Source organism: Anomalospiza imberbis, chromosome 4 (genome assembly GCF_031753505.1).
Source record: "Anomalospiza imberbis isolate Cuckoo-Finch-1a 21T00152 chromosome 4, ASM3175350v1, whole genome shotgun sequence".
Taxonomy (NCBI): domain Eukaryota; kingdom Metazoa; phylum Chordata; class Aves; order Passeriformes; family Viduidae; genus Anomalospiza; species Anomalospiza imberbis.
In genome coordinates this window covers 26,951,946-26,972,207 of record NC_089684.1, presented here as the reverse complement: position 1 = coordinate 26,972,207, position 20,262 = coordinate 26,951,946, and the positions used below count along the sequence as shown (strand labels likewise).

Here is a 20,262-nt window from a genome sequence, read left to right as displayed (position 1 = left end):
TGTCCTACATTCAAAGGTCATGTACAGATTTCACTATGAATAAAAAGAAAGAGAGAGGAAATTGTCTCCAAAAGAAAGCACAACTGCATATCTTTTCTAGTGTGTTGTATCATACAATTGCATCTGCTTTACTTACACAGTAGAAGCCCGTGCTTTCCAAAACAATTAAACAGAAAAATAAACCATAAGAGAGGGAAATCCCAACCCTTTAGCACACCTAGTATTTTTCACCTGGAAACTGAAAGCAAGGCACTTTTATCCAAATCTTCTAAACAGGAACAATCATCACAGGGATTTATTTGCCTGCAACAAGAGCTGGTGGTTTATCCCCCATGTTTGGTGTTTTGCTCTTGGGTTTATTGATTTGGGGTTGGGGTTTTTTTGAAAGTATTTTCTGAAAAAATATGCAAGGAATTTAACAGCTTTTCCACTGTGTTCCTGTTAGTCACCAGATGTCCATGGAATGGGGATTTTGCATCTAATTTTGAGAAAAGGTGATTCTCAAATAACATGAAGCACACCCAGAAGATGCTGTTCTGTTAGCAGGTGTGTGAGCTTGCTTTCAGAGATATCGTGTCCATAGTCCTTAGTACAGCACTTGTGTCAGTGGCCAGAGGCTTTTTGAACTGGTGTGCAATAGTCTTTCAGATCTATATGGTTCCTGACAGGTCCATTCTGTTGCTGCTTTGTACCCACTTTAAATTGTCATATTATATTTCTCTATGCAATTTCTTCAGCAATTGTCTTTTCCCTTTCTTTTCCTTCAACAAGAAACTAAGCAGCCTTAGTCTCAGAGAGCTGGAGAATGGCAGAAGAGGAGGAGAAAAGCTTTCATCTCCTCTTTCCTGGCTGCAGCGTCCAACCTTGCAGCTACTAAGCATAATTTCATAGAGTGATATAGAATGGAAAGGACATCCAAAGGTCATCTGGTCCAGAACCCAACTCTAAGGAGGGCTGCGATCATATTGCTCTGTGTCTTGTCTTTGAGTTTTGAGTCAAGTTTTGAATATCTCCAGGCATGGGCATCAGTGGTAGATATAGTGTGAACCTCTTCCTTATCTCTGCACTGCTAGCAGCAGTGTGCATAAATGTTCAGAGAAAAAAGAGAAGACACAGGTAATGTTCAGCTTTGTGTAGCACACCAGTTTTGTCAACTCTTTTTCCAATAACAAGGTCATAAGTTTGAACTATCCCAAGGGCACATGTCATAAGTCACTTGTCCCTACATGTACATGTGAAAGGAAAATTAGCTAATAATTTCAGGTTTTATCCCTCAGGAATACTTCACAGTACATATTTTTCCACATTTCTATCATGCCATTAATCTTTATCCTGTGCCTTCTGCAGACTTCTTTTTTTCCTCCCACATAGGCTGCCAGGGTCCTGCTCTCCAAGAGGTCACAGGTTGCAGAGGGATCCACAGAAACAGGAAACCAGGCTTCCTTAGTCAGTTTTGAAACACCAAAACCTGTTTCCTTTCTACAGAAATAAAGCCTGTCAGGGCATCCTCTGGCTAGGCTCACTATCTGAACAGCAGCCCAGGAGGAGGGAGAAACTAGAGGATTTCTTGTTTAGGAAATAAATGTGAGATAACTTGTAGCATTTACAAACCATCAGAATGAAAGAGATCATTTTCTTGCTGCTCCTGTTGCACTTGCACTGGGGCAGCACTGGATTTAGCACTCTAGGAAAGCTCTGGACCACAGGACAAGGCAATGAAACCCAGACAAGTCACTCAGACTCGGCTCCATCTCTGACCACAATTAGGGGGTCACCCCATTCTGAAATTGAAGCTGCCAAAGCAAGTGCCTCACAGGAACCTTCTTTTGCATCTGCAGGCAAGACACTGGGAATGACAGCAGTGAAGAAAACTTCCAGTCCTACAATATCTACCCCTGCAAGTCAGTCAGATGGACATGATGATGGTGACTCTGTCAGAGACAAAATGGGAAGCTCATCTCACAGCAAAGGGACAACCCTACAAAGCACTGCTAGAGAGATCCCTCTCGTTCAAGGGGTCACTACAAGCCTGGATATAGCTACAGGGAACAGATCTGTCAAGCAGTCCTCTCGCAGCACTGGTATCACCAGGAGACAGCAGGACGCCAACTCCAAAGCATCCGGCTTTGAAACTACCAGGGGAAAGTAAGCTATGTATTTTTTCTTGCCTCCTATGTACTGCTTATTTTCCTGTTTCCAGTGTCATAATTGGCAAAAATCCTAGCAATTTCAGTAAAACTATTTTTTGGCCTTGAAAAAGACCATCTAAAACAAGCAAGGGACCAAACTGGCAGTATTTATTAAGGCAAAACCATTGTAACATTTCTAACTGAGTAAATGCTGCAATGTTTTATTCCTTAGGGTGGTTATCTCAAAATCAACAGGGAAGTCATCATCATATATGGGTAGGAAAGAACTACAATAGATGGCCCCCTGTTTTATGCACAGTAAACTACTGTTGATTTGTTTTCCTTCTTTCTTTTCTTGTGGGTAAAAGAAATTGCAAATGCACTATTTTATTTTGAATCTATTAAAAAATATTGTGTTTGTGAACTTCTCCACTAAATTGAAAATACAAGCAATTAAATGTACAAAACGTATCAATGTCTGACAATTTGAAACATCCTATTCTGTGATAAAAAACTTATGAAAAGTGATGTTGTAGATGTATATCAAACTGTACTGTCTAGTTTTATAGTTCTGGAACACTCAATTATTTTCTTTGTTCCCCAGTGTCTTCAGTTCTCAATGGGGATATTAATACTGACTTTGCAGATATTGCAAGTTTCCCTTAATTGCTGATATATAATCAGATACAGGTAGAAAATAAAAGATGCAAAGGATTGGTTGTTTTCCATAGTATTTATGTAGAGTGGGCTTTCAGAATATAGATTTCTTCTCTTGATAGTACTTTCCCATATGGTAGCATCCAAATTCATGGAAAGGAAAATAAATCATCACTCCTACAATTATCTTGCTGTGTGTGGCTGGGAGTTAATGTTCCTTCAAGTGAAAGAAAAGATTCCTATTCACCTGAGCATGTTTTGGATTATGTGTAAGGGAAATAATGCATAAGGACCCAAAGGAAAGGAGTCCTTTCCTTGGAAGACAGAGCCCAGTAAAAGAGCTGTGTTTCCCAGACAGCTTTCCTAGCATACTCCTTAAGTTCTGAAAGTCATCTGTTACACTACCTTACCACAGTGTTTGGCAGAGTGTCTGAGTTCACCTGAGCTAAGTGGAGTCTCTTTTTACATGAGTGCTGATAGCTGCATCTCCACTGAAATAAATCCTAATACATGCTAACCTTGGTCTTTGGCTTTCGCAGCTTTCTTCAAGAACAGTATTCCAATTAAATTAATCTTCAGCAGAACTCTGTGAATCAGCAGGTATTCTTTCTGTCTTTTATGTGAGATATAAATACAAGTAGCAAAAAATTAGTCTCTGGTGAAGGTGGTCACGTATTTTATTTATCATAATGACATACGATTGCAACTGCAGAGAGGCAAAAGAAGCAAATCTTGTATTTGCTAGCACCTAATTTCATGAATGGTCAAGGAGCAACCCTCTATGCAACATGCATATTGGAGTCCACTGATCCAGTGAGCAATAAAGCCAGGACTGAATATCACATTTACAGGAATGTGTAGCAGTATGAAACCCCAGCATAAAACTGAATGCTGAATCCCCATTTTCTTGCTCAAACTCCTGAGCTACATAGCCTCTCCCTCTCTAGCAAATATTTACAGTTTTAGGTGTGGCTCAGTCCTTTTCCCAATGATTCTTGTGCTACAAGGCTTGTCTTCACACTGTATATGAGTGTTTTTACAATAAGATGTGGTGTTTTGAACTTCCCTTCCACTTTTGTCATGACCTGAACTGTGACTTAAGTCACTTCACTGTTCCACCTTCCTTTCCTTATGGATTAGACCTGGATGAATAATAAACTTGCTTGTGACTCATTTTTCTTTTTCAGCAAAGACATGAGAAAATGTCTAGGGTGTTGAGTGTTACCAATCACTGTGAAACACCTGAAAAGCTACTGCTGAGAAAATATGCATAAGAAGACGAAAATTTTTATTTATTAAGTGCAGATGCCATTGACTACACCCTAAATAATTTGTCCTGTATATTTTCTCTTAAAAAAAAAGTATATATATCACAAATAAAGTGAAAAAGATATTGCAAGAATTCCAATAAAGACACAGTTTTCTTCAAGGTTTTACTAATTTGAAGCCTGAGCAGAGCATGATTAGCAGATTCCACAGCTGTAAAGTGTAGTGTTTCTGAGGAAATTTGGAAGAACAATTTGCTTTTCGAATTTACTTTGAATTAAAGCACCTTCTTGGTTATAGTTTGTACTCCAACCTGAATTCTTGAGTGACCTTGTAGAAACTGCATGACACTGTAATCCTTTATGGCAACCCATTGTGCTTACATATGTACAGAGATGCTGATGTTAGGAGGCTCCATATAGAAGAAACAATAGAGAAATCCGTGAGAGACAAGGAAGGAAAACAAGAAGGAAGACATTTATTTTTAAACATTTATAATTTAAAAAATACCAATACATACACTTTGTTAGAGTCTGCAAGGCTGTCAGATAGTCCACAAGGTACAATATGTGTCCATTGTACAAACTTAATTACCCAAATACTCCTTTCTGAAGGAGGTCATGTGCCTTACTGGCTTAATTACAAAGATAATTCCCTTTCTGTTGCTACCCTAGGTTATGTGAGGACAATATGCACCCATATCTTATCATATGCACTCTAGAACTAGGTTAGGCTTTGAACCACTCTCTATTACATCCTGATGTGGTATTACAAGGGCTAAATATTGGGCATATGCTTTTCTCTAAAAAAAAAATTAATCTCTTCCTTGTTCTTCACTGGTACAGAAATGTAATTAAATCCTGTTCCTTCACATTGGAACGATTTTATGATTAACCTTAGAATAGGTACAGGAGAACACAATTTGTTGCTATCTGCTCTCAAACCATTTCAGAAGAGTGTTTTTTGTGGTGAGGTATCCCTTCTTCAGGCAGGGTCTGAACCCAAGCTTTCATAAGGATAAGAAAATTTCACAGGAAGCACATCTGGAATGGCCTGAACTGAAGGAAAATTCATTTCTTCACTCCTAGTAATGAATTTGACTTACCTTCTGAAATGTGAAACTTAATGTCTCTACAAATATGCATTTTTTTCTTTTTTTTTTTTTTATTTCTACCTATCTTCAAAGTTTTATGCAATCCATATCAATGAATCAAGAAATAATGGAAACCTAGAGTGAGAGAATTTTTCTGAAATTAAGTGATGTAAATCTGAGTATCAATTTGGTGTGAAAGAAGAAAATTTATGATGCATTCTTTTCAATTGAGTTCACTTGAGAGACATGTTTTTCAGCCTATAGAGAGAGACAATTGCAGTATTTCACTGTGTAAAGCAGCTTAAACAACAGTGGTGCAATGGAGTAAGTCTCAGGTGGAGTCCTGAGACCAGCACACTCATATTTTCATTCTGAACCCGATTTTATTAATTACTATCCAAGGCAGCTCCTGAATACAGGAGACCTTCATTCAGGTTGTAAATTAACCACAGTATCCTCACATTGCTGAGTGGCTCTACATTACTCTTTTCTCTTATTATGTGTATAATACACTTTTTCCAGTTATCTTGAAGCCACTGAGGGTCTTTATAGACTTCCTTTACCATTACCTTGGGTAGTGGTGAGGTGACAGTATTTTATTACTAAGCACAGAAGGGTTTAATGGAGTCAGCACCAGGGACAGATTTGCTTAGCTGTCACATGTGATAGGAGTGCTCAAATATTTCATTCTCATGACCAGACGTGTGCATTTCTCTCTGGAAATTGCTTTTGCCTGTATCAGCTTGGTAGAAATCTAATGTACTGACAAATTAAAATGAATGGTTAAGATCAGCAGACGGTTCAGATACATGAGGCACATAGAAACCTGATTTAATTGCCTAGTTAATGCAAGGTTCACAGTCACTTTTCATCATGTCACTTTTTAATGGAGCAGAGAGAACAATTCTTGAATCAATTTCCTAAGATTTTGCATCACTGTGCATTTACAAAAAATACAGTCACACATGGCTTAGGTTTCTACCTCACTGGGTATATTCACTATGACCTGGAAGGAAGAAGCTCTTACACAGGCCTGAGGTTGCCTTGGTGGCTGTGTCAAGATTGTGTTTGACAATCTTTGTCCCCAGAATGTTGTACTACAGCTATGCAGAAGTTCTTTGCAATAAGTCAGTCTTATCCAGCAGCACCTTGAATGTATTTCTGATGCTCAGCTGTAAGCCCACAATCCAATTTTCCTACACATACTAACCTCAGTACTACTCCCATAGCAGTCCCAAGGCAATGATGGCCAGTAGAGTCAGGATAGACTGTTTGCAGCAGGACAGGAAACATAGCACTGGGGGAAAAAATCACTTCACCAAAGTTGTTTTTGAGACACTCACAAAGTACTTAGCTTGCTCAGAGTCTCATTGTTTAGTTTTTCTGTGATCAGATAAGGCACCACTATACAGATAATTTCTGATTCTTTTGTCAGGATGGTAAGGAAGGTTTCTGTTTGTCTCATTACACTAACTGTTGCATTAATGCTCATGATTTTCTTGCTCTTGTTCTTTGTTTCATCTGCCATGGGAACAGCAAGGATTAGGAAGAGACTGTTTTCCATCCCTGCAAGGTCCCTTCAACCCCCTGAATAGATTAGGATTACTGTACCAATCTGGACACCGTGTTAGGATTTACCTACTAGCCACTGCAATGTTGCACCCTTCATTTTGGGTAGAACAGAAACATCTGCTCAGGTATGCAGAGAAAATAGGCATTCTTACAAATCTGAATATAATTGACATTTTAGAGAACTGACTTTAATTCTAGAATAGACTTGGCAAGAAGAGGACAGCAACAAGGTGTCCCCATATGTTTTCCAAAGGCATTATCTGTATTGCCAGATAGAGAATGTAAGTGTTGCAAGTCAATTTTTTCTGCCAAATCTGATACAGAATATCTATTTTGTATCACATTCCTGGTAAGCAAAACCATTGGTCATGAGGAAAAGCATGTGGAAAAAAAATCACCTTGAATTTCATGGACTTTGGCTCAGATCCTTTCTGTTCAAGAGCCCCATAGGATCAGACAGTGACAGCATAAAGATATGTATCTGTATGATTAAGTGGCAAATCAGATACAAAGAAACTGACAAGGCTTTTAATCATTTAATGAAGGGAAACAAGAACAGAGGAGCTGCCCAAAACAACACTGTAAACAAGGACAAATTCACCCCTGAAACTGTAGTGGATCTTATTTTTTTATATTTTTCATTTTGTCACTTACAAAGGCTTTTTTTTAAAATAGTCAGTATTTCTCACAGTGGAGAACCCATCACTGACATACTGCAATCTCCTTTTCTTTAGATCACAAAAGCACTAAAAAAGTAGTGAACACCAATACCACTGAAGGTTACCTGGAAAGCACTGACAGTAGACAAGACCAGAACTACCTTAATGAATTTTGTACTCTGGGTCAATTAGAAGATAGAAAATAAATTTATATTCCAGAAGTAAAAAGGTGGAATTCAGACCTTTTAAAAGAGCAGTTTGTCTGCGTTTTCAGATGTGTTTTACTGGATAATTCTCAAAGATTTGAGATTAATGGATATCTTCTCCAAAGTCTAAATTCTATCTGGAAAAGTTTGATTGTGTTAAAGGGCTCTGAACATGGAGTGGACAGTCATGTATCAAAGAGGTGTTCTGATTTGCAGCAAGAGAACATTTTAAATGTTAAAACAGATTGATGAAGTGCCAGATAAGTGAAAATGGTGAATTAATTTTTTGCAGCATGCGGGAGAACAAACAGTAAATAAAAATTCAGGTGAAACAAAGGCTGTTGGCAGTCCAAGGCTTCAGTACTGTAATACAAAAAAAGGAAATGAATGATGAGAGCAGAATTTGTGTTTTGTAATAGACAGGACAAAATGTCAGGACACTGAGTCCTGAAAAAAAAAACATTGAACAAATCTTTGACACCTCATGCTTCAGTCACTGTCAACAAGTTTTACCTCTGTTTCTCAGAGGTAAAAACATATCCTATAACATATTTTACTATCACTTACTATTTTGTATTACATGTCACATGCACCTTTTAGTTTCTTCCATTCCAGCCAGCTTGTAAAACACATTTTCCAATTTGATTTGTTTATGGTCAATCCCTAGTGAGTACTGATTTTTTATTGCAGCTGAGATTCATACATTTCAGAGCAAAGGAAGCTGGGCACTGAACCTAAAGAATTAACTGGCTTTTGTTCAAGCTTATAATTTCTCTTTGAAATAGAGCTTATATTTTTGAAAGATGACCGACATTCACTTAAAGATATAGATTTACCATATAACAGTGAGAAGTCTCTGTGGTCACCTAGTGGAATTCAGAGGAAGTTGCTAAAGCCATTCTCCCATGCAATAGCAAAAAAGAACCTTGTGAGGGTGCTTGCTATCCTTATAATGAGTGCATACACTATGTCAATCAACATTATCTCTCCTCTTCCAAACTTGGCAGGTTGTTTAAAGCAAATTGAAAAGCCAGCATCTCCTGGCTCTAGATGCTTGTAGCATCTTTGTACATCCCTTTTTCTCAGATGTAAAGGACAATATAAAATTAAAACTGTTGTAGAATCAAGGTGAGTATTTCATTAACTATTCTGCAAAATAGAAATAGGCTGCATACAACATGAATGAGGCACAACCACCAAGCTGGGCATGAACTTTGACAGCAGCTCCAGCTCTGGGTCCTTTTGTATTCCGTCAGCAACACAGTAATCTCATTTTCATGAGTCAGTGATGTTCAGCTGGGCTGATTGAATAGCATTTCTATCAAAAGCCAGGTAATCAGGTTTACTCACAGAATAAAATCAGTCATTTTCAGGTACGATATGAAGGGGTTATGACTGATTCTATACCCTTTGTGGTCCGACTAGCACTGATGTTCCTCTGGGGGTGTTTTAGGACCATTTACAAGGGTCTGTGCTTACAAGCAGAGGGAAGGAATCACGTACAGGCGTTGCCGGCAATTTTTGTGAGGCTTGCTTTTTTCTCGGCGATGGACCCAGGAAATGTGCTGTGGAGGGGGGACTGCAGGGACCCTAAAAAGACTGGTGTGAATTGAACTTGGCTTTTCAGAAGCATCGGGTGCCCCAGCACCGGCACCTCCACGGGCTGCGGCCGCCACCTGCCAGCCGTGCCCGGCATTGCCGCGCCTGAGCCCGGCTTACCGCGGCTTAGGACAGGGTTTAACAGCGCAAAGACGGGTTTAAGAGCCTCCGAACCAGGAGGCAGGGATCCCAAAAACTACAGACAGACTTAAAGGCAGCGTCTGGGTGCCACTGATGGGTGGCCCGCTGTGGGCGATTTGTTCCACCAGCCTGGGCAGGCTCCGAGGCCAATTCCCTGCTCAGGACTTGGGACTGGGAATGGCCCTAAGGCCCAGAGGGCTCTGGCTGCCGAGGCTGCCGAGCAGCCGTGCTCACAGCTGCCATGCTGCTCCTCCTACCGTGCCCTGCTTCTCGGTGTAAGCGCTTCCTCACCCTGAGGGTGGGATGTCACATTTGGGTACAGCCAAACCACACCAAGTGCAGAGCTGGGCTAGAAATAGCTTGATTTCAGCTGGAAATACTGCAGCAAATACCACATCAAGGGGGCTGCTTCAAAGGCTGAGGACTCTCCCACACGTTGCCACCAGGGCATGTTCCTGGCCAAGACATGCAAGAGGAGGATGAAATCTGTCACTTGGGCTTTATGCCAGCTGGGCTTGTACCGCTCTCCCGGGCTGGATTTCTGTTGTATGTTGTGAGGGTTTTGGTTTGTTTTTAAATACAGCTTTCCTGATTGAAATCAGGCTCAATGCAAAAGAGACACTAGGCTTCTCCAGCTCTCAACAAAATCTGCATGTTAGAAGCCTTGTTGATGATCTGGAATAAATTATTCCAGGGAGGGTAAAGAGGATTTTCAGGTTTAAAGTCCTGTTATGCAAATCAGTTGTCTTCTGTTCTGCCTTTGCATTAACACAGCCTGTCATAGTTCTTCCGCCACGCTTCATCTTCTATTTCCAAATCTACATCTTTTCAGACAATTTGATTTCAAAATTATATTTATATTCTTAACGTCTCTTAATGAGCTTATTTCATTGGTAGCGTAAACTTAATTATGAGTCACACCAGGGGCTCTTTTGCTGTGAATATTTTCTCCAATTTAGCCTGATCAAAGATTGGTGGGCCGTGTGAGAACCACAACTTCAGACATTGCACTCACGTACATTTAGAATGAATTAAATATTTTAAATGGAAACAATCTGCTCAAGTTAGTTACATTTTTGGTAGAGACTAGTGGCTGAGTTCAGACTCTTTACAAAACAAGAACAGACCTTAACATTTGGGATGTAGTAGAACATTTTTTCCTTTGCAAGGCATCTCCAAATGGGCAAGTTCCAATTGCTGTTCCTCAAAGCTAGACACCCTTAATAATAGTAACACTACTACTACTACTACTACTACTACTACTACTATTACTACTACTAATAATAATAATAACAGTGTGTGTTTTTTAAAGGTTTGGGTGGGAGATAGGATTGTTTGTTAACTGAAAACTGTGTTCCAGTGCTTTCATATCTTTTGCAATTTTTTAAATTCCTGTTTTCATTCTTTTACCTTTTCATTGACCCCATTTGCTCAGGTGTAAAATGGTTCTCAGTTACTATGACATATACCCCAAACATGTGCACTGCAGAACAGGCTGTCAGTGACCATATTGCTGTACATCTTGTGCTTCATCTCTTTCTCTGGTGAACTGTCAGATCTGCATGCAGGGTTAAAGTGCAGGCTAGAGAGCCACAGGCCCAAGTCCCCACCTCACCCCTGCCTCACTGTAGCCCAGATTTTAAAATCTGACCCCTATGTTTGGCTTCTTTATTTGCAGAGGTGGGATGCTTAGCACCCAGCTGCCCAAGGCATTAGCTCCTCACTTCCTAGAGAACTAATGTGGAGCAGGAATGCACATGTGGTACTGCATAACAGCTAGAGATGGCATTATTGCTTCAGAGGTTTTCTGAGCAGACTTTGTATGCCATCAGTTAATTGCTGAGATTTATTTAGAAATGTAGATATTTACATTCTCTATACTTAGTTTAAATTATAAGCAAATCCCCATGCTTAGTCAGAGCTCCTCCTGAATAGATCAGTGTCAGTCTGGCCTAGAATCACTTCCTGCATTTGTTAAGAAATATTTAGTATCCCATTCATATGCTGAGAGAGGTGGGTTTTTTTTTTTTTTTTTTTTTTTAATCTCTGTGCTGCATTTCAGAGGGGAAAAAATTACAGGTTTTAATCTTGGGTATGAATTTGCAGAGCCCTCACCACAGCTGTGAAAGGGAAGAGATCTCATGCCTGCACTGAGCAGGATAACAGGCCTTGATGGTCCTAAACAGCCTCAGCTGTAGCTTGCACCCACACCCCTGTGCTGGGACTCCACTTAAGCCCAGGCTTGAGCTGGTGCTCTTTTCCCTATGAGGGTGCTTGTCTCTAGCAGTCTCCTGGACCTGGCTCCTTACCTGGGCCTGGCTCCTTACCTGAGCCCTGCTGGGCTGCTCCTTGACCTGTTCCTGGCACTCCACTGCTGCCCGCAGGTTCCTGGTGCTCTGGTAGCTCTGCTGCTGGTGAGGTCAGGGCCTGGCTGGCGTGGTTGGCCCTTCTCTTAGGAAGAAGCCCCACTCTTGTGCTCCCTGATGCTCAGAGAGGAAGCCCCCTGGAATAGCTGTTTTCCTTGCAGTGCCTCCAAGGGCACCAAGTCCCCTCTGTGTCTGGCTCCCATTGATCTCTTGGTAAGAGAGGATGCCTGTTCTCCCTTGCTGCTGCAGAGGTGTGCTGGAAGAGCTGCAGCTGCAAGCTCTGTCTGCCTGGCTTACTGCTGCTGGTGTTTAATTCAAATATCATTATTACTTGGTTCCTACTCCCGTCTCTGTGATACAGGAGACTCTGAAGGACCCACATGCCCCACCCAGAGGAGTGGGTAAGTAACTTCATTATTCCTTTGCAGAACTTGAAATACTTAAATTTCCTCTTGTTTTTGCCAATTTTATGTCTCTCAAACTTGCATGTAGCTGCTTCTGACTTCCCCAGAGAAAGTGAGCAGAATACCTAATCTTTATGCTCATGCTTGGTAGCTGCATTTGAGTTTTTGTAAATATTTATGGAGTCTTTAATTAATACACACAGATAAAAGGCAGTAACTAAAGGAGTGAGAACATAAAGGAAACATCAAACAAAGTACAGCCTTTTTATACCTAATCAAGAAGAAATACTATCTTAATGAAAACTCTCAAGCAAGTGGAGAGTGAGTGAGCAAAATCAGATCAAAGGCACTCAAAACCCATTTTATATGAGGCACATTATTCCTCAAATAAACAATGTGTGTTGTGAAAGGGAGTGCTGCAATATTGGCAGTAGAGATATTGTGAGGTTAAATCTGTTAGCTTTAGCATCTTTCTGGCTTATCCTGCTTTTTTCTCAGGAATCATTTTCCAAGTACAGCACTACTGAGCTTAATGTGCATACACTGGTGGGATCTCAGTAGACAAAAGCAATCGCTTAAGGATAGATGCTGATACTATTTCGTGTTTTGTGCTGTTTTTCATGTTTGAAGCACTGTAAATCTGTACTAATGCCACTTAAGTAAATGGAACTAATCTGGTCTTAATTGTATTTTGATTTCCACTCTAAGGAGTACATAGCAACGTATGATATCTGGAGTAAGTATATGTATTCATGAAACATGAAAACAACTACTTCAACTGGAAGAAAATGTTAGCAGCAAAACACAACACAGAAAGGTGAACTTTAAGTTGTCATATGCAAATATTGTTTTGAAGTCCTTGCAGCTCCACCAGTCCTACAACTGAAAGAGTGTCTAGTCACTAACTTGCCAAGTCAAAAATTAAATATGTTTCAGCATGGACAAGGGAATAACGTGATCATGAGTAAGGCTGCACTAAGTTAAAGATGAAAGAAGAAAGTCAGCACTAGGCTAAATAGGCTTTTGTTCCACCAGCAGAAATACAATAATACTTTCTTCAGGATGCTTTCCAGTCTGCAGCTGGGAGACTTTCTGAGACAAAGATTAAAGTTACAACTTAATGATTGCTAAAAAATGGAACTGATAATACCTTATTGGCATGTTTTTTCATGAAATAGTTTTCCTGCTTTTTAAAACCCCTTTTGGCTCCCAAATTCAGCACAGTCCATGGCTATGAAAATGCTGCCTGACCCTTCATTTATGTCTTCTTTAGTTTTAAACCAGTTTTGTTTTGATACCTATTTATAATAAAAAGACTAACTGAATAATGAATGTCATGACTCCATATCCCTCCTGCTCTTCATTTGTCTTTTTTCCACCTCTCTTTAGGGTGTAGCACCAAAGCTGAATTCTCTGTTCAAACTGTCTATAGACTCGTACTCAGCAACAGAGAATTGATGTACTTGAAACGGTGGTGGCTAGTTTGTTCTTTAGTCCTTCCCTAATAATTTCAAGTATTTGATTGCCTAGCTTAGTTAAGGCAAACCAATAAATTGGCCTATTCAGAGAGCCATTAGCAATGACTCCAAGATTATTTTTCCCCTGATGAAAGCTACTGTATATAGTGATACGATCTCTATAAGCCTGTCTTTGAAACTGATTCTGCATTACAAGACTCTTTCCTGACACCTACTTAATTGGAAAGTCAGTATCATGAGACTTCTGCAATTCTTCAAGTTGAGCTTTTTTTACTGCACAAAATGATTTTGTAAAATTCTGTATAACCCTGTCATCTCCCTATTTACTTACTTCCCCCCTAAATAATGAATGCAGTACCTATTACAGATTAATGTGGGATTATGTTGGTAAACTGCTTCTCAAAGAAGCAAACTAGTTTTTCATCTCTCTGATTTAATGCCTTATATATTTATAACAGGATCTGTCTTCTTACTATGTAATAAATTGCTTCCCCCCTCCCCCCCCCATATCTTTTGGTGAGTGACCTTGCCTAAAGCCTCTGAAAATCACACATTTATCTACCTGCCTCTGATTTAAGGAATACCAGTATATCTCTGGGGCATAATTTCCCTATACAAATCTGTCTTGAGCCATTATTCACATTATAATTTTGACTTAATTGTATTCTCTACTGTAGCTTCTACTGTAGCCAAGTTTCAAAATCTGATTTAACAGTTTGTATTTACTTGCAACCTCCTTAGAAACCTTTTCCAAAAAACCCCAGCAAGCCACCTCTTGCACTCACCAGCTCTGGCCCCCTGTGCTGCAGTGATCTAGAGTTTGATCATTCTGTATGTGACTGCTTTTTCTGGTTGGGCATCCAGAGGCACAAGTGTGGAGCCATAGCATGTGTTTGCTGTGTGTGGCTTTGACCTCACAGTGCACTGGAAAACAAAGTCTATCTGTACTCACAGTATTGCTGGGGCAAGGGAGAAATACTAGAAAGGCTATCCATGAAGTGAGAGCTGTGGATGATTAAAAACCTCTCTGAAAAATCCTTTGAATTTTGGATAAACAGTTTCTGTAGTCTGAAAAGTAGGTGTATTTTAAGACCTGTTATTACTGCTGTTTAGAAGAGCTTCTTTGTTCTTGGAGCACCACAGATGTTTACAAATTAAAATACAGATTTGCAATATGGATATATGTAGAGATGGAGAAATGATTATCTGTTTTCTTTGCTGAAGCACAAAGACTAAGTAATTGTCCAAGACAACATTGGCAGTTCGAGCAAAACAAACTTAATTTTTGTAACTTACTCCTATTTGTAAATTATGGGTTTAACTTTCACAATTAACTATCATAGATTGTATAGGGAGAAATGTTATTTGTACTTTTAATCATTTTACCTTCTCTGTTTTACAGAAACTGGTGTGCTTATGTCCATACCAGACTCATACCTACAGCTGTGGTGGACAACCTGGAAACCTTCTCATCAGGCAGAGCAAAGCCTTGCACTTGGCAAATTGGATCCTGTGCTCAGAGGTATGGAGAACTAGGAAGAAAGACTACTTGGAAGAACTTTAATTGCAACCAAATACACCATAAATGTGAATATAACTTTAAAAATTAAAAGGGAAACAAAAAGGGAGCATGCCCTCACTCTGGCACCCTCCAGTCAGTTCCAAGTCTTCAAGTCAAAGAGAGGTGCACAAGTACAAAGCTTTAAAGCATGCGCAGGGAAGAAAATCCTTTCTGTGCAGTTTTCCAAGCTTGTGCTCTGCTGAAGCAAAAGACTTCCCCTGAGAGGCATAAATATTTTTGTTATTAGTCTGTTTAGTGCTTATTTCTGGCACAGCTTTGGTCAGGCAGTGAACCTTAACAAGTAATTGGCCTGGATGGAACTTGTCAATAATACCTCTGTTAAACATTCAGGTTGTCCTTTGTGGTTTGGGTACCTCATTGTATTCTCTAAATGCTAGATTTCAGTTGTAAGTGAAATTGAATTTTAATGCATGAATTTGGAAAATGGCAAAATGAAACAGCACCAACAAAATGGAGATATTAGTGTATTTTTCCCTTGAAAAAATTTAAAAGCCTTTTAAAAGCTAGCTTGACTGTTATGAGAATTGTCCTCTAGATGGTATGGCAGAACACACTTAAAGCTTTGAGTTGAAACTGGGAATAGAACTTCTTTAGCATTTGGTGACTCTGAAATGTAGTCAACTGCACAGCAAAACTGTAGAGTGGACCCTGTGGTTGAAATGCTGCCAGTTTTGTTTTTTTTGTTTTAATTTTTTTCCTAATTCAATTGCTTTAGGTTCTTGTGCTGCTCCTATAAAAAAGGCTTTACTACATGAATTTCTGAGACTCATTTACATGGATTTTTTTTTATGTGGATTATTTTTGAAATTGCTATTCCTGATTAACTCCTTTCATGGACACTTCATTTTTATGAGTGGTTTTAGGAATGGATTATGCTAATACATAATAAGGTGTTTTAATAAGAATAAGGTGTTTTTATCATAACACCATCCATACAGCAAAATAACCAGGACATCTCCTGAATTCAGATCATCTTAATCTTTGAGTTCTTGCTGCTGAAAAAGCCATTTCTTAGAGCCAAAGCTGGCTGGGAACACATGAAAATCTTCTGCCAGCTGCTATGCGAATTTTAATATATAAAATATTACATCCCTTGGGAAGGGGTGACAACATTAACTGGAGTATAAAATATGGTGGCATTTTTTAATGCTTTGGGAGGATATTTTTTGGTCTGACAGCCTTTAAATTTGTCCCTTTTTCTGGAATGATTTATACAGGGATTGTGTACAAAACAATTCAGTAACTGTGTTTTATCATCACATTTTCTGAGATTTTAGGTGTCCTTCTAGTGCTATATAACTAGTCTTTCTAGTGCTTATAACTAGTAACAGCGTGTGATGTTATTTTTATTTGAACTTTGTATTTAACATCTTAAAAGGGCAAGGAGATTTGCTATAGTTTATTCTGTATGCCCTACTGCAGCATGTTCATTCTAAACTGACTTCTCTGTGATGTTAAGAAACCTAGGATAAGTGATGGGGTAGCCAGGACATGCAGAATCTGTTGGAACACAGAAATAATATTACCACTTCCTCTGCAGTTGCATGCTGTAAAAGTAATAACTGAGGCCTCACAATTACATAGAAAGGCCCTCCTTTCCCTGAAATCCAGAGTGGAATTTTTCAGACTTTATTGGATTAATGCTTGGATAAACTTGGTTAAAATAATCAGGAGGGAAGGTTTCCAGTGGCACTAAATGTGTGCTGATGTGGTGTAAATTTATTGTGAATGCATTTTTCCACCAATTTCAAAGAAAAGTGGTATATGAAAATTGTGGTTTTGGCTCCCTTTTTCAGTTTAGTAGTTATTAATTTTAATGTCTTCCATAAAAGATTGCAGTATTTGAATCCTGAGTAAGATATTCTGGGAAGAAATCTAAATAGACATCAGGTTTCTTTAAAATTCATGCAGTTAATCTGGAGGTTGCAATATTAAAGCTGTGATTGCTAATGAAACATCAAACCCTGGTTAGAATTCACTTTGAATTTCAAGCAGTAATAAAAGGATATGACAAGTGAGATAATGTAATGAAGTTATGCAGGTATCTTACAGTTCCTCTTGGGTTACCTAAAATAGATTTCAATTGTTCTCATTTCACAGGTCCCAGACAACAACACACCAGGCTTACAGAATCAAACATAAAATAGTGACATCGCTGGAGTGGAAGTGCTGTCCTGGATACAGTGGGCAAAACTGCCAGCCCAAAGGTGGGTAGAGTTGTAAGGGTCTGAACTATTCACTTCAGCAAAAGAAAAAAATGCAAGTTTGATCTGTGAGCAAATGGCTCTGTTGAAAACAAATGCAGTGCTTTCTGTTAAATTCAAAACCAGAAAAAATACACAGGAAACTAAAATGCTTAGGGATGTTGACTCTTCCCTGTATGTGAATTTCCAGAGCATCTAAATGGAATGTCTTTTCTGTTCTTCCACTCTAAATAAAGCTCATAAAATTTCCAGCCATATTTCATTTTGCTAAAATATGGAGTTTGCATTCAGTGCGTCTCTACTTTTGACCTTTTAGTTATTGAGAATTGCAGTGCTGGGGGAATTAAATCCAGGTCCTCTATTGAATACTTGCTGTAATATTCCTCTACAGCAGTGTTACTCTTTTGCCTTTTGCTTTCAGGCTCTGAGAATATATTTTGTTTACGATAAAATAATGTATCAACTTTTTCTTACGTCTCTGAATACTGTAGTTCTTCTGCTGTTCATTTCAACAGTGACTGAATTTTTCTAGGTATTACGCATTGATCCCTGTATAATTGTGCCCATTTTACCTCTGCCCTGGTGATCAAACATGTGGCATCATACTGTAATTTTACATCTGTATAAAAGCTCTTTCTTTGCTGCTGGCCTTAAGCAAGCAGTCCTTGAAAAATTAGATATGGCATCAGCATACAGGTTTTAAATGAATTAATATTGCAAGAAAGGCTATTAGATGTGATAGGGAATTCAATCAGCAGTAGTAAAGTAAAGGGCTGTGATTAAAAATTAATATAGAGGAATGAAGAAAAATCACTATTGTTCACAGCCAGGAGGGAAATTTCAGTGCCAAAGAGCTAGAACCTTGGCAGGCACAAAATTCTCCTCTGCACAGCAGTGTGGAGTCAGATATTAACAGATATAACAGAGCACAGTCAGTCAGCAAGGCTGTCCAGTGAGCATGGATCAAGTGTTTTAAATGCTTCCTTTCAGAAAGGAGCAAACATTAGCAAAAATAGATAAAAAAATGTTAAGGGTAGCATTGAAAGGGGAGGTCACAAATTGAAATGGCATCAAAATAACAGGCAAACATTGATCAGGAAGAAAATCTGTATAACTCAATTTGTAGTGGCATCTATGTAAAAAATAAGAATAAAGGGAAGTGATGTGAAGTGTTACAGGAGCAGGTGTTACATCTCCTGGGTTCTATTTTCAAACCACTTCTGGCTTGCTGAATTACTTGGGGAAGCCAGTTTTAATCTGCATAACCAAGTTTACCCATCTAGAAAATTGAGATAACACTTGTCTCACAGGGGGAACTCGGATATTTAATTAATTAATGCTTGTAGAAGTGCTTAAAGAGATTGGGATGAAAGGTGTTAGAGAAGCTTTTCTTCCTTGCTTCTGGAATCCTGCCTCTCATGAGGAGCAGACCACCAGCACAAGCCCGCCTGTGTTATTCAATTCCCATGAAGGGACCTGGGCTAATGAACTTGAACAGCTGGGAGTCCAATAGCCTTGTCTTCCTGTGCTCCACAACAGCAGGGCAGAGGCACTGAAAGTGCTGAGTGGGGCTCTCCTGAGTCACTGAGCCTCCCACTTGGCCTCTCTGTTGTTCAGCAACAGAATTGTTACTGAAGGGTTTCTGTGCCAAGGGAACTGGGGTGTTCTGACAATCCTTTAGATCCTGGAAAGGCACTGTTAGTGTGATGTGGGTTGCTTGTAGCAAATGCTGATTTAAAATTCCTTCTGGTTTAGCTTCTGTCTGACAGAGTGAAGTCATATGTATCTATTTCAGTCTGATAGTCTAAGCAGGAGAAACCACTTACCACCACCTGATAGCTATTACGAAATATCTCAAAGTCCTATTTGGTAGCCCTGTTGTAACTGTTTGGCTACAGATGCTTCTCAAGGTAGTACAGTAGTGAGAGAGATGGAAGTGGTGTGTTCAGATCACTATTTGTAGCCTTACCTCCCTTGTGGCAACACATGACCAAATTGGCTAAAACATGGATCCTATTCCAGCATGGACAATGCAATTAAAAAAAAAAAAAAATTATATGTGTGAAAAAATGTAGACGTAATTTTTATAAGTCTAAAGAGAAAAGTCAATATGGACAATTCAACAATTAAAGCATCATCATTTTGACCTTGGAATATCAAATGTTTAACTGGGAGCAAAGCCACTAAAACAAAAGGAGGCTTAAACTCGGAGTTGCAGACTTCATGACGTGTCCCTTTTGCTAAACACATCTTTATTTTAACTTCGTGTGTGTAGTAATGGAATGCCTGTTCCCCCATGCGCAGTCGGAACACCGAATTCTATGGTTTAAAGCCAGCAGCCGGCTCTGCCACAGCCGCTGTCAGCACGAAATTCCCGGGAGTGGCAGTGATGCCGTTTCTCCAGCAGATGGCCGCGCGATGTCCCATCCTCTGCGTGCCGTGAGCGGCACGCCGAAAAGGTGGGAATTCGCCTTGAAACACAGGGAACGGGAGGAAACGATCTAACCCCCACTCTGGGAAACGCCTTCAGCCACTCCTGCTTCATCAAAGATAAATTGAGTCAAAAAGACGCAATCTTTTTTTTTTTTTTTTAATTCCAATATTCCCTGAAATGGTTCTGAGTGCTGTGTTTAAAAATACATGGGACAATAAATTATACATCTAGGCCAATATATTGGATGATAGACACCTAATGTTAAATTTCTGTATGCATTGCCTGTTTTTCTGATACAACTGGAAGGACTCATTGCTCGGGATTTCGTATTGCTGCTTTTTTGGTTTTGTTTATGGTGCTTTATTATTGCAAATGGCACCTTTAAGGTGGGTCTAGGTGTCTCATTTGAATTTCTATTTTTTTTCTTTAAACTGAGCAAGGCATATCTAATTTTTAAAAGGTCTCAAATGTA

The 20,262-nt window shown here is 39.3% G+C and overlaps 1 protein-coding gene across 2 annotated transcripts in view; it reads left to right on the top strand.

The window, feature by feature from the left end:
• Window positions 1–1,472: 1,472 nt before the first annotated feature.
• The window catches only part of MMRN1 (multimerin 1), a 40,604-nt gene continuing 21,814 nt past the window's right edge, over window positions 1,473–20,262 (top strand). Inside the window, exons 1-3 of one of the 2 annotated variants that reach the window (XM_068187589.1) lie at window positions 1,473–2,145; window positions 14,973–15,092; window positions 17,253–17,359. In XM_068187589.1, coding sequence (XP_068043690.1) covers window positions 1,619–2,145; window positions 14,973–15,092; window positions 17,253–17,359 — 754 coding nt within the window. In that variant the 5' untranslated portion in view covers window positions 1,473–1,618. The remainder of the gene's footprint in view (window positions 2,146–14,972; window positions 15,093–17,252; window positions 17,360–20,262) is intronic. The other variant, XM_068187588.1, reaches the window with a different exon arrangement.